General features: G+C 43.8%; 1 protein-coding gene across 1 annotated transcript in view; it reads right to left on the reverse strand.

The window, feature by feature from the left end:
* scn12aa (sodium channel, voltage gated, type XII, alpha a) overlaps window positions 1–27,513 on the reverse strand; it is a 119,498-nt gene that overhangs the window by 32,976 nt on the left and 59,009 nt on the right. Inside the window, exons 13-17 of the mRNA XM_061733053.1 lie at window positions 27,111–27,240; window positions 14,946–15,184; window positions 10,889–11,062; window positions 9,445–9,801; window positions 482–886 (exon numbers count right to left, since the gene is read on the reverse strand). Coding sequence (XP_061589037.1) covers window positions 482–886; window positions 9,445–9,801; window positions 10,889–11,062; window positions 14,946–15,184; window positions 27,111–27,240 — 1,305 coding nt within the window. The remainder of the gene's footprint in view (window positions 1–481; window positions 887–9,444; window positions 9,802–10,888; window positions 11,063–14,945; window positions 15,185–27,110; window positions 27,241–27,513) is intronic.

The raw sequence follows: 27,513 nt of genomic DNA on the forward strand, positions 1-27,513 counted from the left end.
TCTCTCCGGCATATTAAACCTTAGGCTGCTGGCAGCTTTCTAGCCTGCATGTATGTTTCTGCATTATGTTGTGATAAACATAACACTATAAATGCATATTTTTCAGCTGGAATTTAATTGACGTTACGACCTCGTGTGACTCGGGTGTGTTTTAACCTACATACAGTATATACCTAACCTATGTACGTGTTATAACCCCTTGAAAAATAATGATGCACACTGAAGGCAAGGTCAGTAGCTTGCAGGGAACGTATGAGGCTTAAGTTGTTAAAACCACTCTATTTCAGGTCTCCGGTTTCTTCAGAAAGTGAGAAATCAAAGGTTTTAGTGGACAGCTTTAAGTTTTCCAGAAAACTCAGGTTTTCTGGAAAACTCATGAGGGTTTTAGTCTTAAATCCTAATGGATTAAGAAGAGGAAATCACAAAGCTAAGCTTCAGTCTTGTATAGAACCGTTTCTTTTTCTTTACATGACAAACTTACTTTTTCTTCATCGTCTGATGATTCTGAAATCTCCTCCTCCTCAAGAAACTCCACATCTGACTCCCCGGGTGCGATGGGAACAATGACGGTCAGGTTTGGGTTGGTCATGTAGCTGTCCTCCTCCGGTATCACGTACTTCTCTCCATATCCTGCAAAAACTGCGCCGTTGCTTTCCATGTGGTTCCCGACCGGCTTGACGGCCTGACTGGCTTCTTTGGCCGCCTGCTCTTGACAGGCCAAGCCCGGGCCGTAGAGGCCGGCGACGCTCGTCGCCAGCCAGGAGAAGCCAGCGTTGATGCGTGCGATGGCGATCTGAATGTTATTCAGATCGCCGTCTTCATCTGGAGCGGACAGATTATCGGAGCTGAAGGAGCTGAGCAGCAGGGCAAGGAAGAGATTCAGCACCTGTTGGCACACAAATATTCATTTATATTACAAATAGAATAAAAATTATCTAATTAATTACAGGATTTATAATTAATTAATCTAATTAATCGCATTTTAATCTCATATCTGCTAAAGGTCCCCAAATGAAGAATTAGAATTCTAGGACATTACAAAATTGCAGTGCATGAATAATCAATGTAATACACTAAGAAGAGAAGATTTGAAATCCACATTTTTATTGGTGAAGTGTTTCATAATTGAAATTCAAAAGAAAAAGCTCAAGCACATCAGCAAACCAATTAGGCCAGGTGCATTATTCAAAAATGCCACGCAAATACAGTTAAATAAATAAAGGCTGAGGCTGCGTCCGAAATCCCATACTTCCACACTAATGAGTAGCAAAATGAGTATGCGAGATTCTTTAGTGCGTCCGAAACATTAGTACGTACTCAATAGTAGCTCTATCCATACTCATTCTGGAGAAATGTATTAGTGTGGATTGATGGACACTGGCTGAGCAGAAACTTCCCACAATGCAATGCAGCGGTGTTTGGTTGCTAAGCGAGACGTATATGTCATAAGTATAATATTAAGTATAATAATATTATTATATAATATTAATATTATAATATTCGTATATAATAATATTATATAATTTCATCTTGTTTGTAAACGGGAAATAGCGGAGCGGTGCTGCTACTGCTGCTGTTACCATGGTAACAGCTGCTACTGCTGCTGTTACCATGGTAACAGCTGCTACTGCTGCTGTGACACGTCACTTCCTCCCAACGGCAGGAAGTGCCGTGTGGCTCTGAGTAGTACATCCAAATTAATGCATACTACTGATATTTACTCAAAAGTGTGCCGAATTGAATCATACTTTTTAGTATATACTGTTTAGTCTGGCATTTCGGACGCACCGAAATCACTCACAATTCAAAATTAAAACTAAAGCTGACTCAATGCAGCAGTTCAAGCACTAGTAGCTGTAACGTTTACAGTGGAACTTGTCCGGACATGTTTAGTGTTTAAATGATAATTCAGACTGGAGCAGCTCCGCTGATAGGAACATTATTTTTAACAAAATGTACAAATCACTGCGTTCTTGTTGATAGTCCCGTCTTCTTTCTTTTTATACATAAACTTCCCGTTCAAAGGCCCAGCAAAGATTAGCTGAGTCTCCCCTGAGTGGTCCAGGTCTGTCAGGTCTTTGTTAGTTTGACCAGCAGCAGGAGGAAGTGACCTGTTACTGCCAAGTGAACTACGGCTCCCTCAATGGGACACATTTAAAATACTCGCACATTTTGCCACTCATAATTAATTATAAAAATAAATAAATAAATTTTCATAACGCGTTAATTAGCAGTGTAATTAAAGGAGCATGAGGCAGGATTGAGGCAGGATTTATGAAAAAAATGTGTATACGTTTTAAGTTTTCTAGTAATAATGTCAGATGAAGCGTTCCAAACCAAAAAGAATGATTCTTCTAGTGTATCTCTCCGTTGCCTTGAACAGGCTGTGTGCTGCAAAATGTGCTGCAATTCTGGGGCTGAATTTCCCGCGCTGTCCTGCGGATGTGACGTCACATGACGCTGCATGCACGTTCTCCCTGTTCTCCCGTGCCGGCTTCACTGTTGGCTGCAGTACCCCCGACGGCCGTCGTGGTGAAGGGTGGCGCTAGAGAGTCTCATTTCTTAAAAGGAGCCTCATGCTCCTTTAAGTTATATAATTAACGCACTAAACTGCCCTAATTACCAATGACTGACGTTGTACCATGGGTGTTTAGGCTCGGCACACCAGGGAAACACTAGCTGTACTCTTGTTGACATTCACTCTCACCTTTGTCCAAAGCACAGTATGGTATAATCTTTACTCTGCAGGGTAAGGGAACTTAATGCCAGATATGTAGTCCCGTATATTTTGTCAACACCAGCAAATCCGGCCTAGTAATTCAGGAGGATATTCAACAAAGACGTGCTGAAACACATGTGGACCTGCTGCTCGCGCAGTTGGATCATCTGTAGCCGCAGAGCCAGTCAGAGATGGGGAGCATGAGCAGATGATGATTAGTGATGAATGCCCACTGACCCTCTGGCCCCTAAGCATCCGGAATAATCCCTTAGATAAACAGCTCTCCCACAATTCATATTCAGACAAGGTTTCTGTCCATTCAATCCCATAAGGAGCACTGTTGTGATCAGGTCTAGTTCTCACTAGGCAATTGTGCAGTATGTGCTGTCCCAGGCCTTTGGTGTCCTGGTGTTGGTATAAGGACATCATTTAAAGGTTTTCATACTGGATAGAGAAAAAAGATTCAAATAATATATCGTAAAAGAATGAACGCTGAAACTGCAAGCCCCGAGCAAAAAGCCAGTCAGCATCCTCACCAGCAGTCAGGCAGACCTGCGTCAGTCCTGGAGTTCAAGTTGCTCCCGTCTGGATACTGGTTCCTACAATCTCACTGGCCTTCAAATACTATGATGTGATCTACCTTATTTTGTATTGACTGTCTTTTACTGTTTGTCTGATGTGGGTATTTATAGGTGTTCAAGAACATCCCAAAGAATAAGTGAACACTCCTTAGCCTTGATTTACAGGAACAAATATGCCATTTGTTTGAACACCGATGCAACATTTTGTGCAAGAGAAGATGCAAAAACATAAAATGGACATATATTATGCCGTGATCTGGTGGTATAACTCAGAAGAGTTGACAGTCTTCATGGAAGAAAGATTGGAATACACAGCGTTGGGGATTGCACCGTGCAAAAGTCTAACAACAGAGGACGATTAACCAATTAAACCAAAAATATAAATGAATATGCAAACTGAAGCACAGACAGGGTTTTAAGGTTGTTTACTTCTGTCATACTTGGTTCTATGAGTATCTGGGTTGGGTTTAATGTTGGTGTTCTTGAGTCTTGTGTTCTTGCTTTGGTCCTCCTCACTTTCTGTTAGCTTCACTGGCTGTCTTACTTTGAAGGTCAGTCCTCGTCTTGTCATTTTTTCTTGTTGTTTCCTTGGCCTCATGTCCCTGATGGTTGGAGTCTGTGTCTTGTCTTCCCCTTCTTCCCTGTTGGTCCATACTGTGTTTCTACAGGCCTGTTTTTCAACATCTGTGTAGCTACCGGGCTGTTTCCTCCCAGTTTACCTGTTTTTGGATCAATTTTGCCAATTTTTCCATTTGTCTTTCTACCTGGTAGGTTTTTTAGTTTTACTTTTTATTCTCCTAGTACACCTCTTTGTGCATTTTGCTTTGGATTCCTGCTTTGTAGTGCTTTTTGTGTAATAAAGGACTTATTGTTTTGAGTTTCCTGCGTTTGGGTCCAGTAACTGAGAGAGAAACACCGGTGTTGGAGGTGGAATCACCAAGGTCTCTGCCAGGCAAAGATTCCACAGCAGACAGGGGTGTCAGATGTGCTGGTGAAGCTCTTTTGAAGAAGGACAAGGAACAAGACAGTGGTGGATGCAGTAGACACTCAGCCAAAGAAACTTACAAGAGATGAAAGGTACATGATGCTTACTTTGAAACTGAAAGAAGTCCAGCAGCTCAGACATGGCTGAAGATCCAGGTACAGTCATCTACTCACTGGACCATTCTGGCCAGGAGAAGCTTTCAGTAAGACTGTGGCCAAAGCAGAGGTTTAGTGACTCAACTATGCACCAAAAAATAGGAACTGTGCTGCAGAAGAAATGGCAGCGAGTGCTCTGGAAAGATGGTGCTCTGGAAAGATGGTGCTCTGGACTGATGGTGCTCTGGAAAGATGGTGCTCTGGAAAGATGGTGCTCTGGACTGATGGTGCTCTGGACGGATGGTGCTCTGGACTGATGGTGCTCTGGACTGATGGTGCTCTGGACTGATGGTGCTCTGGACTGATGGTGCTCTGGACGGATGGTGCTCTGGACTGATGGTGCTCTGGACTGATGGTGCTCTGGACTGATGGTGCTCTGGACTGACGGTGCTCTGGACTGATGGTGCTCTGGACTGATGGTGCTCTGGACGGATGGTGCTCTGGACTGATGGTGCTCTGGACTGATGGTGCTCTGGACGGATGGTGCTCTGGACTGATGGTGCTCTGATGTCCAAATGTGAAACATGTGGCTGTAGAAGAAGAGATGGTTTAACGATGGAGGACTGCAGTAAAGCCTGTGGAGGATCCTTCCAAGACCCAAAAGAGTTGGTGATTTGATCAGGATCAATGGTTTACTTCAGTCCTGATATTGATCCAGCTGAGCCATCAAGGAACCATCTGACTGCAGAACAATTAGCTCTGACAAACAGCTTAGGTCATTACTATTGTCACATGGTCTCTCCATCACTCAGCCTATCTGGGACAGAAGGAGCTGATGAATCCACCCAGACCTGGGGTTAGTTCTGCTACATGGTTGGAGCTACCTTAAACACCTGCAGCTCCTGGCAGGAAGAGAAGAAATGGGCCGCAGCAACCAAGAGGCAAGTGCAGAAACATCTGATGGGGACGTCCAGGTCGCCATGGAAACCCCTCTCAAGGTGGTGGAGAACGAGAGCTAAGATTCTGTGGGAATTCCAGATTCAAATCTACAAAATGGTAGCGGCCAACCAGCCAGACACTGTTCCCAGGAATAGGCAGCATAGGACAGCCACTGTGATGGATGTAGCCATCTCCAACGAAAGGAACACGAGGAACTGGAGAACTCAGAAAGGGCTCAAGGAAGAGCTGGAGAGCCTGGAAGGAGCCACCGGGGGCCGTGGCCCCCACACCGGGGAAAGGGCTCCAGCAGATACCTGGACCAACAGCAGACATCTGCACCCAGAAGAGCGCAGTCCCAGGAGAAGGTAATGGTGCTTTTCCACCAGCACCTACTCGGCTCTGCTCATCTCAGCTCGGCCTGGTTTCTTTTCCACTACAATTCAGCACCAGGAGCAGAAGTAGGAGGTTGGAGTGAAGCTGCTGTGACGTATTTGATTGTGTGATCTAAATGAAGAAGACAACAACACTAAAGATGTAGAACCTGGAGGAGATGATAGATGTGCTGCTGGGTCTGTGGCTTGTGGTGATGCTTTTTTTTGTTAGTTAGTCTCTGCGCTGCTGAAAAGTCATCTGGAGCCGTGAGCAGCTATGAAGAGACAGAGCTCCTGGTAGATCTGGTCGTTCCTTATCTCCGTCTAAATCTCTTTTTAATTCTCTCCTCAGCACCAGGTTTATGAACATCTGACCCTCAGAGTTGGATCATGAAACAGACTTTTGTTGCTGTTTCTGGTTGAATAAAATGAAGAAGCCGCGAGTTGCTCTTTCTCTGATTTCCTCCTCCTGACTCAGACGTCTGACTCCAACCCCCCGACCAATCGTTGGTCTGTAGTGTGATGACGTCAGATCCAGCCGACTCAGACTCTTAGAACTCTTAGAACCTCGGCAGAGTAGATACAGAAAAGTATCTACTCTGCACGTTAGACCCCTGGTGGGAAAGCACCATAAGATACTGTGTAGGAGCATGAAGCTGCCAGTCCTCTGGTAGAGGACCTGAGCTCCGGATAAACACCCCCCCCTACCCAGGGGGGTGGGGTGGCTGAGGGAAGGACATACATCGCAGAACACAGAGTAAATATAGAAATTACACCAAACTATTTTCTAACAGACACATACATTATAGAGAATAGAGATAGAGAGATCAAATGAGAGACGTCTAGATTAATAACAGGCAAGAAGAAACAGCTGCTGGAATCGCTTTCTTTAAGGCCTGACAGAGTTTGAAATAGTTAATGAAAATAACTAAAGTGATTTTGATGCAGAAGATGCTCAAAGACGTGCTGAACACTGGCTGAAGGGCTAATGGCATGTACAGTCTTGGTTGGACACACGTACATGTTGCTACTTTAATGCTGAAATCTGGTATTTAAACTACAAATAGGACAAAATAAGCCAATATTTGATACAATATTTCCATTCCTGTATTATTGTATATAGGAGCTATGAGTGCAGGACTACAGTGCCAGTAGAGGAATCCTGTGAATGTTGTGCATTCCTGAGCCCAGGATTTTATTTGTATCTTTTCTCATTAATGTTAGTTCACAGGAAACAGATGGACGTCAAATCAGCATATGGGCGGAGCGGACCAGTGAGTATAGTATGTATGCTTGCTATGGCAGTGAGGGAGGCGGCTTGTGTACAAACACAGCCGTGGAGCAGATTAACCGTTTATTTACAGCAGCAGCTGCATGTGGAGCGGAGGCTGGGCCGACGGGGGGGACGCCGCGCCCAGGCCTCCACTCATCCTCCTGCAGCACTTAGCTCACTTCTACACATGACAGAAACATTGTAATTCACGTTGTGGCTTAATGGATATCCACCACGCTGCAGTAAATCTGCAGTTTGTCTGCTGTGGCTCTGATTTGTATGGAAACATGAGCAGATAATGAATATACTGTGTGATTTAGAGTGGACGTTTGCTGCTTGTTACTCTGGAACCACGGTTGCACGACTCTGTGCAGCACTCCCTCCGTCACTAGTGAGCGTTTAAGCGCTCTGATTTTAATATTTGCGACGATCTGATTTAAATCGACAGTCTGCAAAAACTGATCAAGACTAGCTTCAAGGATGCTCCCGTCCTTATAATATGCAATCAATGGAGCGCTGCTGCAGCATAATCCCAGATTACCATGGTGACATCAGCGTGGATTTAGCAGCAGTGAGAGCTGCTGGCGTTGAAGTGCAGCTGGATTTCCCCCGAGTTTTCAAATGTGGTCAAAACGTCGCACTAGCAGTCGTTTCACCTTCCACAGTCAGTGACCGGAGCACGGGTCACTCTCTCAGCCCACACAGGCCAGAGTCATCCATTCATCACAAGAGACACTTCTCTGACTGCCCAAAATACAGTGAACACACTGGCCTATTTTATTTATTATTCTATTTCATTGTATTTGTTTAAAAACTAATAATTTTATTGTATGAATCTGTTGTCATTTATTGTCTTAATAATGGGGGTGGGGGGTGTAGAGGTATCAGAAATATACAGGACTGTCTCAGAAAATTAGAATATTGTGATAAAGTCCTTTATTTTCTGTAATGCAAAAATGTCATACATTCTGGATTCATTACAAATCAACTGAAATATTGCAAGCCTTTTATTATTTTAATATTGCTGATCATGGCTTACTGCTTAAGAAAACTCAAATATCCTATCTCAAAATATTAGAATATTCTGGGAATCTTAATCTTAAACTGTAAGCCATAATCAGCAATATTAAAATAATAAAAGGCTTGCAATATTTCAGTTGATTTGTAATGAATCCAGAATGTATGACATTTTTGTTTTTGTAATTGCATTACAGAAAATAAAGACCTTTATCACAATATTCTAATTTTCTGAGACAGTCCTGTATGTAAGTACGATAAATCAGGCATCAATTAACCTGAACTGTGATGAATCTGAACTGTTATGGCACTTTTCCACCAGCACCTACTCGGCTCTGCTCATCTCAACTCAGCCTGGTTTCGGGGCAGAAGTAGGAGGTTGGAGAAGCTGCTGGGACGTATTTGATTGAGTATCTAAACAAAGAAGACACCAACACTAAAGATGTAGAAGCTGGAGGAGATGATAGATGTGCTGCTGGGTCAGTGGCTTGTGTTTGATATCAAGTTAAAAAATGAGAGTGAGAGAAGATTCAAGCGGCGACGCTTTTTAATTTTTGTTAGTTTGTCTCTGTGCTGCTGAAAAGTCAGCTGGAGCCGTGAGCAGCTATGAAGAGACAGAGCTCCTGGTGGATCTGGTCGTTCCTTATCTCCGTCTAGATCCCTTTTTAATTCTCTCCTCAGCACCAGGTTTATGAACATCTGACCCTCAGAGGTGGATCATGAAACAGACTTCTGCTGCTGTTTCTGGTTCCACAGCCTGGTGAGGCTACGGAGCAGTCTGAGTGAGGAGCTGAAACAATGTCCAACCATCTGATGCTGCTTTCAATCTCACTGTACCCAGGTACCCTGACAATAAACTATTCTATTCTATTCTATTCTATTCTATTCTATTCTATTCTATTCTATTCTATTCTATTCTATTCTATTCTATTCTATTCTACAAGTCAAAAGCAAATACAAGGAAATGATTTTTGCCAAATACAGGGAGGAGGAGACATGAGGGGGTGATTGTGTGGGGATTCAGCATAATGTATGTATATAAAATGGTATATAGAATGATTATTATATTGTTTATGATAAAATGTTGAAATGTTGAGAAAAAAGTCAAAATGTCGAGAAAAGTCAAAATGTTGAGAAAAAAGTCACAATTTCGTGAATAAAGTTGAAATGTTGAGAAAAAAGGCGAAATTTCGACTTTATTCACGAAATTTCTACTTTTTTCTCGAAATTGTATTTCAACATTAATCACAATATTTCGACTTTTTTCTCGACATTACGACTTTTTTCTCAACATTACGACTTTTTTCTCAACATTACGACTTTTTTCTTGCAGTGCACAATAGAAAAAAATCTTCCACTCTTAAATTGTTTTCCTCTTGCATGGCCCTGATACTCTTCTGTAAAAACGAGATGATTCACCTCAGGGTGCTCTCCCTGAATAAATGTACTATGAAGAGTCCTCACCACCAGGTTGCCGATGACCATGACCAGCATGAAGACCAGGATGCAGAGCGGCTGGCCGGCCACCTCCATGCAGTCCCACATGGTCTCGATCCACTCGCCGCACAGCACCCGGAACACGATGAGGAAGGAGTGGAAGAAGTCCTTCATGTGCCAGCGCGGCAGCTGGCAGTCCAGGGAGATCTTGCACACGCAGTCCTGGTAGTTCTTGCCGAACAGCTGCATGCCCACCACGGCGAAGATGAAGACGATGATGGCCAGCACCAGCGTCAGGTTGCCCAGGGCGCCCACCGAGTTGCCGATGATCTTGATGAGCGTGTTGAGCGTGGGCCACGACTTGGCCAGCTTGAAGACGCGCAGCTGAGGGTCAACAACACCAAGGTCACGTGACATCAACGTCTGAATTACACTCTAAAACCTGACGTGAGACGTTTGTTATGTCTATATTAAAGCAGAGTAAAGTGTTTGGAGCGACCAGAAAAGCTGTAAACTGACGTTCAGTCACATGTTTCATTGTACAGTCTGAGGAGTCAGAGGATTCTTGAAGGACATGATGCAAATCCAGCAGAGGAAGTTTAACAAGTGAAGGACTTTCTTTTTGTATATTGTTGATACTGATATATTAATTTATAAATGGGTATATTTGTATCAGTGTATATAGGTGTGAGGATGTGTTATTATTGATATTCATATAACATTTGTGTGTGTGTATGTATGTGTACAGGACTATCTCAGAAAATTTGAATGTTGTGATAAAGTTCTTTATTTTCTGTAATGCAATTAAAAAAACTAAAATGTCATACATTCTGGATTCATTACAAATCAACTGAAATATTGCAAGCCTTTTATTATTTTAATATTGCTGATCATGGCTTACAGTTTAAGATTAAGATTCCCAGAATATTCTAATTTTTTGAGATAGGATATTTGAGTTTTTTAAGCTGTAAACCATGATCAGCAATATTAAAATAATAAAAGGCTTGCAATATTTCAGTTGATTTGTAATGAATCCAGAATGTATGACATTTTTGTTTTTGTAATTGCATTACAGAAAATCACAATATTCTAATTTTCTGAGACAGTCCTTTATATATATATATATATATATATATATATATATATATATATATATATATATATATATATATATATATATATATATATATATATATATATATATCTTGTTTTTTGTGTAGAAATTAAATTAATTTTGATCATAATGAAATATACAGTAGTTTAGGATTTAATGCGTTTTTACTTCCCTTTTCGAGCATGTTAATTATGATGGATGCATGTTTTTATTTATATATTTGTTTTGTTTTCTTATTTACATTTATTTATTAGTGTTAGCATGTTATTATTATTATTATTGTTTTGTTCCGTATTCAGTACTGTTTCATGTTCTAAATGAAAATGTCTATTTTAATTTCAGAAGGATGAGAGTTACCAGTCTGAAGGAGCGCAGGACGGACAGTCCCTCCACGTTGGACAGGCCCAGCTCCATGAGGCTGAGACAAACGATGACGCCGTCAAAGATGTTCCAGCCCTGCTGGAAGTAGTAGTAGGGGTCCAGGGCCACCAGCTTCAGCACCATCTCCGCCGTGAAGATCACGGTGAACACCTGCGGGAACCACGCCCGGTAAAACCCAGGGAGGAGACAAATCATGGGAGGTTATCAGTACTGGAGTTGAGGGGGGATGAAGGGGATGAGGGGGGATGAGGGGGGATGGCATCCCCCCCCTGAAATAAAAACGGTCCAAATCATCCCCCCCTGAAATAAAAACGGTCCAAATCATCCCCCCTGTAAAACTGCCATCCCTCCTTTCCATCCCTTATGTCATTTCATCAATGAATGTGGTTTTACTGCTATTTCAACATTTAGAGTCATCACCAGAAAAATAACACCAGAACAATAACTTATTTGACAATTTTCACCTGTTTCAAGTAAATTTTCACTTGAAATAAGTAGAAAAATCTGCCAGTGGGACAAGATTTATCTTCTTATTACAAGCAAAAAAATCTTGTTCCACTGGCAGATTTTTCTACTTATTTCAAGTGAAAATCTACTTGAAACAGGTGAAAATTGTTGTTTTTTCCAGTGATGAGTCTTGTTTTAAGTGTAATAAGATTTTTTTACTAAAATGAGACATATAGACAAATATTCTTGTTAAGATTGTGAGTTTTTGCAGTGATCCATGTTACTTATCCTGTGAAGGACAGAGTCATATTGATAAGTTCAGAAAAGTGTTTTTTATTGTTGTGTTTTGATGTATTTGATGTAAGCCCAGTGGATATTTAAAGCTTACAGAAGGCTGCATTTAACTGCTGCTATGTCATTCCTGCAGTATTTCTGCAGCTGTTTTGGTCACTGCTATTATTTGTAATATATTATATTATTTGTAATCAGCACAAATTATCTGTCCCCATATGATCAAATCCACCGGGATCTGATTGTTTTTTTATAACTCGAGTACTGGGGTCCGTTTCACAAAGCAGGTTCAACAAATTCTGAGTCTAATCCTGAACTCTTAGTTGATCTACTCTGAGATCGGAAACTCTGAGTTTTCGGTTCCAGAACAGCGGATTTGAGTTAATTTACTCAACTCTAAGTAGTTTCACCGGGAGTTAAGTTTGTGCGTGAGGGAAATAAAAAGCCATCATCAGTAGAGCGCTGATACAAGGATTCACCATGGCAACCGGCGACACAAAAGATCCACATGCCTTTTCTTTTTTTTTTTAAACTTTATTTAACATTTCAATTTACAAAATCCCTTTGAGGAAACATTAGTTTGCATCTGAAGATCCACATACTTCACGCCACTGGAGTTAGAAGTGTTTATACGTGCATATGGCGAGTATGAGAGCATATTTCAGAAAATAAACACAGCCGCCACACCTCGGCTTCAGGGGAAAATGTAAAGGTTTTTTTTTATACATTTATGGAATTACTCTGTCTATTTGTATTGATTTATTCTATTACTTAATACATATAAAATATCAGAACAACATGATGGATTTCACTAGGTATTATCTTTCCCAACACTTGTACCCCCCTCATATCTTGAAGTGGTCGTTCGCTATCAATCTGGTTTTTAGCTCTGCAGTGTTACTAACTTACAAAAAGGAAAAGGAAGCAGACAACCACGCAATTTAAAAAAAAAAAGAAAGCAAGTGATGTTCCAATGTTTCCCCAGCAGCAGAAGATATTAACGAGGCTGTAGCCACTGAGGGATTAATTATGCAAGTTCATTTTAAGGTAAGATATCAAATCACCCTACCCTCTTATAAATCTGTTTAAGGGAAATATTTGACTTTTTTTTTTTACTCTCTCTCTTTCTCTCTTCTGCTCCCTCCCTCTCCTTTTTGCATTTGGACTTTAACTGTTGGAAGTTAAACTGGGATGTCCCTGTGATATTGTTGCACTGACATAGTGAATAAAGTGAACAGAATGAGTTAAATTGCGTTTGTCAGATACGCTTTTTCTGTTCTCTAACTCTGCCGCTTGCTGTCCGTGGTGCAGAAAACGGATGTGTATTGTGTAAAGGCCCATTGGCTGAATTGACGCCACTGAGGGAGGAGACAGAGAGAAACTCAGGCTTTATTGAAGTAAACCTGCTAGTGACCAGGTTAGGTTCAGAGAGTCTGTTACTACGGTAACTGACCAGGTTAGGTTCAGAGAGTCTGTTACTACGGTAACTGACCAGGTTAGGTTCAGAGAGTCTGTTACTACGGTAACTGACCAGGTTAGATTCAGAGAGTCTGTTACTATGGTAACTGACCAGGTTAGGTTCAGAGCGTCTGTTACTACGGTAACTGACCAGGTTAGGTTCAGAGAGTCTGTTACTACGGTAACTGACCAGGTTATGTTCAGAGAGTCTGTTACTACGGTAACTGACCAGGTTAGGTTCAGAGAGTCTGTTACTACGGTAACCAGGTTAGATTCAGAGAGTCTGTTACTACGGTAACTGACCAGGTTAGGTTCAGAGCGTCTGTTACTACGGTAACTGACCGAGAGCTTAAGTTACCTCTCTTTGTGAAACAGGCTAGAGTTACTCCTCTTTCTCTGGTTTGAGTTACCTCCCTTTGTGAAACAGAAAACTCAGAGTTTCCCTCATTTCAGGGTTAACAGACTCAGAGTTTTCACTAAACCTGCTGTGTGAAACGGACCCCTGGTTGTTATCTGAAGTCTTATATTGTGTATGTCTGAAATGGGACCTGTTATGGGTTTCTAAAGATACCAATACTTCAAAAAACTCATGTTTAGAAGAGCAGCCTTTAAAAATGGTAAAAAAAAATAAAATATTTTAGAAGCTTCATCTTAGTCAAATCATAACGTATATTTCAAACAAATAGAGAAGCATAAAGGCTTTTAGATTTAATTCTACTCAACTAAAAACATGAGTCTCGTGGTAAAATGACATCTTTATTATTCTCCTTCTCTTTTATCTCCAGACTTGAAGACGTTTGCAAGGTTCCTAACTCACAATAAAATCAGTTTGTTGGATGAAATCAACCTCATGTCATGTGAGACCAAAGTTAGGTTTTTATTTTCGTGCAAAAAAAATGTTTTCCTTTTGCTGCTAGAAAAAGATTGGTACAAAGTACCTTTTTGTCAGTATTAGACTATGGTGATGTCATTTACATGCATGCATCTTCATTTCTTTTGAAAAAACTGGATGTAGTCTATAATCCTGCCTTCCGGTTTGTAACTGGTTCAAGTGCACGGACACATCATTGTACTTTGTATCAAATGGTTGAATGGACCTCACTGAGTCTAAGGAGAAAATCACATATGTTAATATTTATTGCAAAAGCATTACTGGGTAAACTACCACTGTACATATCCAATTTATTAAAATATTACTCTAGCAGCTATAACACCAGATCATCAGAGGAAACAAGCACTGGAACAGAGTTGGTAAATCAGCCTTTTCCTTTTATTCACCGCAAGCTTGGAATGAGCTACAACACTAGTCAACTTTAATATTTACCCTCTCTTAACATGTTCAAACATGTGTTAAAATCAGTTTTCACAGAACAATGTCATTGTTTTTAATCAAGTGTCATTATTTGTCATGAATTCTTTTTAACTTTCTGATCCTTGTACGTTTTATGTTTGTTACTTGTTTTGATATGTTGTTATTTTTTTGTAAAGTTACTTGTCCTTGTATGTATTTTCTTTTCTATGAAACTGAATGTATTTTTTTGCTGCTATCTTGACCAGGACTCCCTGGCAGAAGAGATATTGTATCTCAATGGGACTTTCCTGGATAAATAAAGGATAAATAAAAAATAAAATAAAAAATGTCCTCCTGAATGTTATGTCCCCCTCTATCAGGAATAAGGACAAAAAGCCAAAAGTGCGACCTCTGACCGAACATGTGTTGTAGAAACAGCTTATCTCAGCATTAAGAGTGGGTAGTAAGAGTCCTGCTCACCTGCCACCCGCCGCCTGCCAACACCCGGGACAGGAAGAGCTTCAGTATCAGTAAAAAGCTTCTCACCAGATTGCCGACGGTGAGCATGGTGTTGAACTCGTCGGTCATGGGGTAGTGCTCCAGGGCCATGAAGAGGGTGTTGAGCACGATGCAGATGGTGATGCTGAGGTCCAGGAAGGGGTCCATCACCATGAGCTTCACGAAGTCCTTCAGCGTCAGCCACCACGGGCAGCAGTCCCAGATCAAGTACTTCTTAGCAAAGGCGTACCAGCACGGGGGGCACTTCTGCCTCGACTCCTCCAGCTCTGGAGAGAGAAACCACGGTGAGCTATTCCCCCAGGAAATGCAAATACAAGTCTGTTTTAGGCCACGTTTACACATAGTAGCTAGTAGCTAGTATTTGTATTTACAAAAATGGATATTTCCCCCTCTACGTTTTGAAAAATACCATCATTTACACCAGCGGTCGGCAACCTGCAGCTCTAGAGCCGCATGCGGCTCTTTAGCGCCGCCCTAGTGGCTCCTGGAGCTTTTTCAAAAATGTTGGACCTTTTTTTTTCTTTTTTTCCTTTTTTTTCTCTTTTTTTCTTCCTTTTTCCTTTCCTTTTTAATCTCGACATTTTGACTTTTTTCTCAACATTTCGACTTTTTTCTCGACATTTTGATTTTTTCATCAACATTCCGACTTTTTTTTCAACATTTCGACTTTTTTCTCGAGATTTTACTTCAACATTAATCTCGACATTTCAACTTTTTTCTCGACATTTTGACTTTTTTCTCGACATTTTGACTTTTTTCTCAACATTTCAACTTTTTTCTCAACATTTCGCCATTTGCCTTCATTCTAAGGCTTAAACAACACTTTTCATTTTTTGCGGCTCCAGACATATTAGTTTTTTGTGTTTTTGGTCCAATATGGCTCTTTCAACATTTTGGGTTGCCGACCCCTGATTTCCAGGAACCTGCATAAATAGCTGTTAAGGTGCTATGAGCAGCCAAACCTACAGGGGGCAGTGTAACGAGAAGATAAAGTCATGCTAGCCAATCAGAATCCTGGAAAAAACATCAACAAATGACATGAGTAACTTCCAGTTACTTCCAAGATGAGAGTCTTTGGTTTGGAGTGACAGAGAAGTGGAGTTACTTTTAAGTGTGATGTTAGAATATAAAACAGGTAAAATACAAGAAAATATTGACGGTGAAAAAACAAATTGTAAACACAGGTCGCACTCATGACGCTGGTGACGTTTCTGACAAAACAAGAGTCATCACCATATAAATAACTTTTTATTTGACAATGTTCACCTGTTTCAACAAAATTTTCACTTTTGTCCAGTGATGAGTCTTTTTTTTTTTTTTTCCCTTGTCTGCACACATATCAATGATTGATACCATGACGGTAGAAACCAAAAGTATATATATGTGCATTATTACTATATTTAATATATATACATATATATACGCATACATATGCGTACACATACATAAATATACACATACAAACCCAGTGATTTTTTTTTTTTTTTTTTTTGGGGGGGGGGGGGGGGGGGTGACGACATCCACTGCCAATCCAGGAAGCAGGAACACACGGAAACACACGTCAAGCACTGGAAATCTGCAACAAAAAACCACAAACAAAGCACGAAACCGGCACGGAGCCAACCAAAACAATAACAGCAATCGACCTAAATCTTGAGATCTGATTGCAGTCTGAGCTAAGCTAGTGCTACCGCTACCTAAACCCAAAAACTAGAGAGCCAGCATGCAGGTGAACAAGCCAGTGTGTATGTCTATGTGTGTGTGTGTGTGTATGTATATGATCATGTGTGTGTGTGTGTGTGTGTGTGTATATGTGTGTGACTAAGTGACTATGTGTGTGTGTGTGTGTGTGTGTGTGTATGTATATGATCATGTGTGTGTGTGTGTGTATATGCGTGTGACTAAGTGACTATGTGTGTGTGTGTGTGTGTGTGTGTGTGTGTGTGTGTGTGTGTGTGTGTGTAATAAACATAACAAAGTTCCACCTGAAGTGTATCTATAGTGGGGGAGGGGGGGGGGAGCAACCCCGCCACCCGCGAGACCAGAGGCCGACACGGAAGAGCCCGGAACCCAGGCCACCGGCAACCCCACAGAGGGGAGAGGTAGGAGGGAGGCAACCCACCGCCTGCGAGGGCCCCCCCCCTCCCCGGCGGCGGCCGAGGGGGCCCGCGGGCGGGGCCCCCACGGCGCGGGAAGAAGCAGCCAGGGATCCCGCGGCGGCGGACCGCGCCCCAGGCATTCCCCGGCCACCCGGTCCGGGCCGGACACGCGGCCAGGAGGCCCTCACCCTTCAGGCCAACGACCCCCACCCGGCAGGGGGCCAGCCTGCCCGGAGAGACAGAGCCGCCCCGGCCGCCGACGCGGGCAGGCGCACCCGCCCCCCACGAAGTGGCCCTCCAAGACCAGAGGGGCGCCCCGCCGCAGAGGCAGCGGGGGGGACCGGAGACGGGCCCGGAGAGAGGGAACCCCCCAACAAGGCGACACCCGCGCAGGCCCGACAACGGAGGGCCCCAGACCCAGGCATCCCATTCATTCATCCATTCACCTATCCGATATCTATACTAATAATAATATGATATACTATACATAATAATAATACTAATAATATTAATATTAATAATAATAATAATAATAAAGGGCAGCACGGTGGCTTAGTGGTTAGCACTGTTGCCTCACAGCAAGAAGGTCCCCGGTTCGACTCCCAGGCCCAGCAGGGTCTTTCTGTGTGGAGTTTGCATGTTCTCCCCGTGCTTGCGTGGGTTTTCTCCGGGTACTCCGGCTTCCTCCCACAGTCCAAAAAAAACATGCATGTTAGGTTAATTGATGATTCTAAATTGCCCGTAGGTGTGAGCGTGAGTGTGATTGTGAGCATGGTTTGTGTGTTTATATGTGGCCCTGTGATGGACTGGTGACCTGTCCAGGGTGTAACCCCTGCCTCTCACCTAAAATGAGCTGGGATAGGCTCCAGCAGACCCCCGTGACCCCGCAAGGGATAAAGCGGGTAAGATAATGAATGAATGAATGAATAATAATAATAATAATAATAATAATAACCATCTTTGTATAATATAATAATGATAAATTATTAAGTTTTGATGTCCTGCCAATGGAGGCCCGAATCCTCCATGGCAGGACCCTTCCATACCGCATTATACCGCATTCTCACCGTCACAGACACACAATCACGCACCGTTTCCCCCTCCCCGGAGGGGTCCAGCACCGCCAGAAGGCGCCCCAGGCTGCACGGCGAGCCCCGCCAGGCCCGGGTATCCCGACCCACCAATCCCAGACCGGTGAGGGAACGCGGGTGATGTGGGACCCCCTCGCGCCCCTGGTGTTGAGTGCATGTGATTAATGCCATAAAAACAGGGAGGGGGGAGGGCCAAGTATCGATTTGACACCGACCCCCCCCCCTCCCGAACTACGTGTCCTTGTCAAATGTATTTATTAAGTGTTGAATGTGCAGTGTCTATTTTGCTGTTAAAACCGTGAGGCGGGGAGTGCCGGGCCACGCGGGACAATGCCCCCCACGACCCGGACCCCCCGCCCTTCGCCTATGTGTGTATGAATCGTGTAGGGGGGGAAGGAGGGGGAGCGGAGGCCGAAGCCAGGAAGCAGGACCAGCAAAGCCGGCCCTGATAAGACACCCGCGTCCCCCCACCGGCCATCCAGTAGACGGGGGCCGGCCCTCCGAGCCGGGCCAGGGCCCCACCGTACCTCCACGGGCGCCCCCGGCGCCGCCGGAGCCCCCAGACGGAGGGGGAAACGGTCCAACATCCTCCCATTCATACTGACAACATAAGACATAGACACCTGGCTCCTTATGGCCTCAGATAAGGGATTAGTGTCCATACTGGTTCTACTGGACCTCAGTGCTGCTTTTGACACTATAGATCATGGCATTTTACTGCACAGGTTAGAGCATGTTGTTGGGATTAAAGGGACAGCTCTATGTTGGTTTAAATCATACCTATCTGACAGGTTCCAGTTTGTTCATGTACATGAGGTTTCTTCAGAACAGTCAAGGGTCTGTTATGGTGTTCCGCAGGGTTCAGTGCTAGGGCCAATCTTGTTCAGTTTATACATGCAGCCGTTGGGAAGTATAATCCAGAATCACGGCATACACTTTCATTGTTATGCTGATGATACGCAGCTCTACTTGTCTATGAAGCCGGATGAAACAGAACCGTTAGTTAAACTTCAGGCATGTCTTAGGGACATCAAGGACTGGATGTCCAGAAATTTCCTGCTTCTAAATTCAGATAAAACAGAGGTTATCATTCTTGGTCCAGAGCATCTTAGGAAGGGATTAGATGGTGTTGCGATGGCTTCCAGTGCAACTGTGAGAAACCTTGGTGTTATTTTCGATCAGGATTTGTCGTTTAAACCATATGTCAATCAGGTTTGTAAAATAGCCTTTTTCCATCTCCGTAATATTGCAAAGATTAGGAAAATCCTCTCGCAGAGTGATGCAGAAAAACTAGTTCATGCGTTTGTATCTTCTAGACTAGATTACTGTAATGTGTTGTTAGCAGGATGTCCAAGTAATTTGCTGAATAGGCTCCAGCTGATCCAAAATGCAGCAGCACGAGTACTGACAGGAATTAGCAGGAGAGACCACGTCTCTCCAGTGTTAGCGTCGCTCCATTGGTTACCCGTAAAATTCAGAATCCAGTTTAAAATTCTATTACTTGCGTATAAAGCCCAAAACGGCTTAGCTCCGCATTATTTGCAAGACCTGATAGTGCCTTATGTTCCTGTCAGAGCTCTCCGTTCTCAGAGTGCAGGTTTACTCGTAGTTCCTAGAGTATCTAAATGTAGATTTGGAGGGCGGGCGTTCTGCTATCAGGCACCACTACTATGGAACCAACTTCCAATCTGGGTTAAGGAGGCTGACACCACCTCCACCTTTAAAACTAAACTTAAAACATTTCTGTTTAGTAAAGCCTATAGTTAGTGTTTAGTAAACCTCTAGCTGGTGTTGGTAAATCTCTAGGTAGTGTAAACTTTAGTGTGTCAGAGTCGCTCCTGTAGTTTCTTGTCCTGGCCCCCCCTTCTCCTCCCTTTTCTCTCTTTTGTCCATGTTGCAGCATCCTTTGCCGGACACCGGAACCTGCAGGTGGTCGTGGGTGGCTTGTAGCTTGCATTACGGAGCACAAGTCTTTCCCTGACCCTGCACCCCAAACTGGGACTTGCTGATTGGGCCGGAGCTTCGGGAGCTGCATGCTGGCCTGCGGTCCCCACCCCTGGTCATCCCGTTGCTGGCCCCCCCTTCTCCTCCCTTTTCTCTCTTTTGTCCTGCAGGTGGTTGTGGGTGGCTTGTAGCTTGCATTACGGAGCACAAGTCTTTCCCCGACCCTGCACCCCAACCTGGGACTTGCTGATTGGGCCGGAGCTTCGGGAGCTGCGTGCTGGCCTGCGGTCCCCACCCCTGGTCATCCCGTTGCTGGCCCCCCCTTCTCCTCCCTTTTCTCTCTTTTGTCCTGCAGGTGGTCGTGGGTGGCTTGTAGCTTGCATTACGGAGCACAAGTCTTTCCCTGACCCTGCACCCCAACCTGGGACTTGCTGATTGGGCCGGAGCTTCGGGAGCTGCGTGCTGGCCTGCGGTCCCCACCCCTGGTCATCCCGTTGCTGCTTCCACCTGCCTGCTGTGCTGTTGCCGTCCCTGACCCACCAGTCTGGCCCTCGGCAGGAGGGTCCCCCCTTATGAGCCTGGTCCTGCTCAAGGTTTCTTCCCTCCTAAAGGGGAGTTTTTCCTTGCCACTGTTTGGCTTAAGGTTTTTCTCCCACTAGGGGAGTTTTTACCTGCCATTGTTTATGTAATAACTGCTCGGGGGTCATGTTCTGGGTATGGGTCTCTGTAAAGCGTCTAGAGACAACTCTGTTGTATTAGACGCTATATAAATAAAATTGAATTGAATTGAATTGAACCTGGGAATGGTGCCACCCACCCGTCGCGCCCGCCCGTGCACCCCCCGGTCAGGGGAGGCCCGATCCCCGGACCCGGCCCCACGCCCCCCCCGAGGCCACCCCGGCGGACACCCCAAGGGTCACGGAGTCCCCACATCCGCAGGGGCACTCGGCCCCCGCCCAGCGACAGAGGACCAAGGCAGCAATGCCCCCCCAGCGCAGACAGCCACCCCCCCACCCAGGCAGGGCCGGGCCCTCCGAGTGGGACCCCCACGTCCACGGCCCAGCCCCCCCCGGGAGACCCGGAGACGCCCAAGCCACAGCCCCCCGCCCGAGCCCCCCCAGCCACCCCCCCCACCGCCATGAGGCAACCCCCCCCACAGGCCCCCAAGGCCCCCACCGGCCAGGGACAGGGCCCCGCGGCCCCCCCCCACCGCCCCCCAGGGGCCACCGGAGGCCCGCGCCCCAGACCCCCCAAGCCGACCCCCAACCCCAAGGGCTACGAGATCACCACCCCCCCGCCCCCACTAGGTAACGAAGCCAATAATCGGGGACCACAGAGAGTGCAATTCAGCCGAATGTTGTTCAGTGGAGGCAGACATTATCTCACTACTAATATGATCTGATAAAAGATTCCTAAAATGGTTGATACATAAACTGGATTTTTGTTTCCAATTTACTAGAATGGTTTTCTTTGCGATACATAAGGCAGTGAGAACCCGGTGTGTCCAATTAGGTTCTATTTGAGTGTCTCCCAGGTGACCTAATATACATACCGTGGGGCACACTGGGATTCTGTGGTTGATCCATGTGGATAAATCCTCACAAATCTCCTTCCAGAACCTCTGTACCGGTGTACAGAACCATAAAGCATGCATATAATTATCAGGAGTGTTCTCTGTGCACTGTGAACAGATATTAGAGGTGACAAAGCCCATCTGGAACATCCTTTGTCCAGTATAATGTATTCTATGAAGAACTTTGTACTGTATAAGTTGTAAGTTTGGGTTTTTAGTCATAGTAAACGTATTTAAGCATATTTGTGACCAAGAAAACTGGTCGGTATTCAGAGAGAGATCCGCCTCCCACTTGGAGATCGGGAGAGAGATTGAATCGTCCAGTTTAGACACTAACCTGTAGAGTTTTGATAACAACTTTAAAGTGCTTAGATTCAATAAATCTGTTATCTTAGCGGGAAATTGTAAATCTAATTGGCTAATTTTGTATGTTTTATTTATTAGTCCAGTGATGAGTCTTGTTTTAAGTGTAATGAGATTTCGGACCGTCATGGTGAAGAGGGAGCTGAGTCGAAAGGCGAAGCTCTCGATTTACCGGTCAATCTACGCACCTACCCTCACCTATGGTCATGAACTTTGGGTAGTGACTGAAAGGACAAGATCGCGGATACAAGCGGCCGAGATGAGTTTCCTCCGCAGGGTGGCTGGACGCTCCCTTAGAGATAGGGTGAGGAGTTCGGTCACCCGGGAGGAGCTCGGAGTCGAGCCACTGCTCCTTCACATTGAGAGGAGTCAGCTGAGGTGGCTTGGGCATCTGTACCAGATGCCTCCTGGACGCCTCCCTAGGGAGGTGTTCCAGGCATGTCCCACCGGGAGGAGACCCCGGGGCAGACCCAGGACACGCTGGAGAGACTATGTCTCTCGGCTGGCCTGGGAACGCCTCGGACTCCCCCCGGAGGAGCTGGAGGAAGTGTCTGGGGGTGAAGGAAGTCTGGGCATCTCTGCTGAGGCTGCTGCCCCCGCGACCTGGGAACGGATAAAGCGGCGGACGATGGATGGATGGATGGATGGACTTTATATCCGTCAAAAATGTTTTCTAACGGCCAGAAAAGTCAAAGAAAAGTCTATTTCTGGGCGTGACGTCACGGCTGACGTCACAGCCGTGTCCGTGCATTCCACGGATGTATTATATTAATATATATTATGTAATTATATTATATTAATACATTAATAATATATGTAATACTAATATATGTAATAATATACATTAATTAATATATTATATTAATACATATTATATTAAAGAGCATATTGCGGGTTAGGGTTTTTTCAAAAATTATACCTGACCTTATGTGAAAATGACTATGTGAGAAGTTAAAGGAGCTTGAGGCCGGATTGTGGCAAGATTTATGAAAAAAATCCGTATACATTTTAAGTTTTTTAGTAATAATGTCAGATGAAGCGTTCCAAACCCAAAAGAATGATCCCTCTAGTGTATCTCTCCTTTGCCTTGAACAGGCTGTGTGCTGCAAAATGTGCTGCAATTCGGTCCCGAATTTCCCGCGCTGGGCTGCGGATGTGACGTCACATGACGCTGCATGTGCGTTCTCCCCGTTCTCCAGTGCCGGCTTCACTGTTGGCTGCAGTACCCCCAACGGCCGTCGTGGTGAAGGGTGGCGCTAGAGAGTCTCATTTCTTAAAAGGAGCCTCAAGCTCCTTTAATGTAGGATTTAATATGTTTTACAAGACATAAGGGCACGTATTCAGAGGAAAAAGTGGCTGATTTTAGCAAAGCTCCTAAAAACGCTTTTTTTTCGAACACCGCGTCATATGACGTAGCAGGAGGGAGACGTCTCCACAGCTCTGCCCCATCTTACTGCGTAGACCCCGTACACACGTAGCCGGTATCTGCTAAACCCAAGATATTTTCCTACGTTTGGACCTGTCATCTACATGAAAACGCAAATAAACGAATGTTTAAAAAAACTCCGGGCAAAGTGAAGATTTTTGAAAACTCTGTTTATGTAGATGCGTGTAGACCTGGGGTCCGTTTCACAAAGCAGGTTTAGTGAAAACTCTGAGTCTGTTAACCCTGAAATGAGGAAAACTCTGAGTTTTCCATTTCACAAAGGGAGGTAACTCAAACCAGAGAAAGAGAGGTAACTCTAGCCTGTTTCACAAAGAGAGGTAACTTAAGCTTTCGGTCAGTTACCGTAGTAACAGACTCTCTGAACCTAACCTGGTCAGTTACCGTAGTAACAGACTCTCTGAATCTAACCTGGTCGGGACCAGGTTTATTTCAGCGAACCTGGAGTTTCTCTCTGTCTCCTCCCTCAGTGGCGTCAATTCAGCCAATGGGTCTTTACGCAATACACATCCGTTTTCTGCACCACGGGCAGCAAGCGGCAGAGTTAGAGAGCAGAAAAAGTATCTGACAAACGCAATTTAACTCGTTCACTTTATTCACTATGTCAGTGCAACAATATCACAGGGACATCCCAGTTTAACTTCAAACAGTTAAAGTCCAAATGCAAAAAGGAGAGGGAGAGTAAAAAAAAAGTCAAATATTTCCCTTAAACAGATGTATAAGAGGATTTATATCTTACTTTGAGATGAACTTGCATAATTAATCCATCAGTGACTAACAGCCTCGTTAATATATTCTGGACCCATCACTTGCCTTCTTTCTTTTTTTTTTTTTTATTGCGTGGTTGTCTGCTTCCTTTTCATTTTTGTAAGTTAACACTGCAGAGCGCACTAAAAACCAGATTGATAGCGACCACTGTCGTCAGGGACGCTGGGACATTTCAACATATGAGGGGGGTACAAGTGTTGGGATAGATAATACCTACTGAAATCCATCATGTTGTTCTGATATGCATTTGTAGTTATTTTATATGTATGAATTAATAGAATAAATCAATACAAATAGATACAGAGTAATTCCATAAATGTATTAAAAAAAAAAAACATTTACATTCTCCACTGAAGCCGAGGTGTGGCAGCTGCCGTACCAATTGACAGCCCTGATCTAAATGACAATAAAATTTCATTTTTTTTTCTCCAAAATATGCTCTCATACTCGCCATACGCACGTATTAACGCTTCTAACTCCAGTGGCGTGAAGTATGTGGATCTTCAGAAGCAAACTAACGTTTCCTCAAAGGGATTTTGTAAATTGAAAAGATAAATAAAGTTAAAAAGAAAAAAAAGAAAATGTATGTCGCTCTTTTGTGTCGCCGGTTGCCATGGTGAATCCTTGTATCAGCGCTCTACTGATGCTGGCTTTTTATTTCCCTCACGCTCGCGCTTAACTCCAGGTGAAACTACTTAGAGTTGAGTAAATTACCTCAAATCCGCTGTTCTGGAACCGAAAACTCAGAGTTTCCGATCTCAGAGTAGATCAACTAAGAGTTCAGGATTAGACTCAGTGTTTGTTGAACCTGCTTTGTGAAACGGACCCCAGGTGTAGAGAGAGACAACCGGAGTTTTGCGTTTTCGAACCTCACATTATGCTCCAAAACAACAACAAATCTGCTCTGACGTCTAACGTGCGACCTTTGTTTACTACAGAACTACAGATGATCCACCATCTGTTCTCCAAGCTATTTATTAAATAAATGGTCTCTGCTCTTGACCACCGTTACACCGACGCAGATCTTACGCCGTAGGGTACGCGGCGACGCGCAGCGTCGATTTAACGCGGCAGCTCCGTGGTGGGACACGGGGAGAAGAACAGATGATCTAGAGGTTTGGAATGCTTATGAATGTGGTAGAAAACGCTGATCTTCGGTTATGTGTGGAAGGTTTTTTTTTTTTAACAACGATGTAATGTGGATACAAATTATTTTATAAACGAAGGGGGGGAAATATTCGGTTTTAAAAATAAGCAATTCGGATGCATTTAATCAGAAAAAAGAGAAGATAATAAGCTTTTTTTCTGTTTAGAAAGTACAAACGTAGACAGATTACAAGTACTCACCCATCTTTTAGGAGTTATTTTCCGAGTTTCTTTCAGGAGCGCACGGTAAATAAAGGCTGATTTATGGCTCCGCGTAAAATCGACGGCGTAGGTTACGCGGCGCACGCAGCGTTCGGTGCGTCACCGCGTAACCTACGCCGTAGGGTCTGCATTGGTGTAACGCGGACCCATAAATCAGCCTTTTAAAAAGCGAGTTTCAGCTGTCAATCAAAAGAACGTGGGGGCCCTAACCGGTTCGTAATTATAAGGCTGTGGCCCGTCATATTGGTGTGAATACACATTCACAACCTCTTCAGTGCTTTTCTGAAGCTTTTCTCCCACTATGGGAGTTTTTACCTGCCATTGTTTATATAATAATTGCTCGGGGGTTTATGTTTATGTTTATGTTTATGTTCATGTTCATGTTCTGGATCTCTGGAAAGCGTCTAGAGACAACATGAATATATAATATATATCATATATAAATAAAATTGAATTGAAATTGAATTCAGTGTCACAACTAACATTAAGATCCATTGTTTTCCTACTGTTGAAATTCACCGCACTCCCTGCCGCTACGTCACTTCCGGTTCAGCTTTTTCAGATGCGGAAGTAAAATACTCTCACAAAAACAACTCCGGAGGTCACTGTAGTATATACTGTATTTATGCGTATTTCAATGAAAATTCAGTTCCTACATTATTTTCCTACACATTGATTCACAGTGGTCTCCAACCTGCAATATGCTCTTTAATATTCGTGTCATTGCCCCGGGGCATGATGGGAGGCCCCAGAGCATCATGGGAGGTGACTCAACTGCGCATGCTCTATGGGCCCGATAACGCGGAAGTAAACCCGGAAGTCAGGAACTTTTTCAGCGTATGCGCTGAGTGAGCAAATTGCATTGAAATGAATGGCCGGCCATTTTTTATGTCCCATCCAGTTTTTATTAATAGATCCATGGGAGGAGCCGGATGAACATGAGCGTGAGATTGTTGTGGTGAACAAGTCATTGACTACGTTTACATGCAGTCAAAATTCGGGTTATTGCTAATATTCCGGTTACTGAAACATTCGGAATATTCCGTTTACAACTTTTCTCTCACCTTCTTGTAAATCTTCTATCCCGGTACTTTCTACCGTCTACAAATGCAGAAATGTTCATATCCTTCATTACATTTATGAAGTGATTAGTCTCCTCCTGGTCTTGGTTTCTCCGTGTTTATAAGAACTTCCTGGACTCAAAAGACCAGGATTCCTTGTGAACAGAGCATGTGCAGAAAACAGATTCCTGTTCCGTTTGATGGGGATATTCCGTTAGGCGTTTACATGACCCAATATTCAGGTTTTAAAAGGAGTAACACAGGGCTCATATTGGGGTTTTTAAAAACCTGAATATGAGCAAATTCGGGTTATTCAAAGAGGTTATTGGTGTTTACATGGCCGTGCAAATTCGAGTTATTGCCAATATTTGGGTTTTAAAAGGGTTATTGATGCATGGAAACACAGTCATTGGAAGGAAACAATGGAACGAAATACGATGTTGTTTTTAAGCTTTTTTCTTCCCATTAAAAGTGGACGCACCTTCCATGGCGTCACTCAGGAAACTGACGGAGCTCAGGCCTCTCTTCCTATGCACGGAACACGCCTCCGTCACCGTCGGGGAGGGTTGCAGCAGGTTCCTGGGAGCCGTGTCCTCCGCACTGCCCGGCTTCTGATGAACACAAAATGACCAAAGAGTTCACGAAACCACCCGCCATCTCTGTATTTATGTATGTATCTGTTTCAATATGGCCTCAGGACCAGTGTTGTGCTAGTTACTGAAAAATAGTAACTAGTTACCGTTACTAGTTACTTCATTAAAAAGTAACTCAGTTACTTAGACCAAAAAGTAATGCGTTACTATGAAAAGTAACTTTTTAGTTACTTTAAATAAAAACATTACTTTAAATGCTCCCATTAATCCCCTCTAGCCTTCATTTCAGCA

This window comes from Cololabis saira, chromosome 10 (assembly GCF_033807715.1).
Source record: "Cololabis saira isolate AMF1-May2022 chromosome 10, fColSai1.1, whole genome shotgun sequence".
In the NCBI taxonomy this organism is placed as follows: Eukaryota; Metazoa; Chordata; class Actinopteri; order Beloniformes; family Belonidae; genus Cololabis; species Cololabis saira.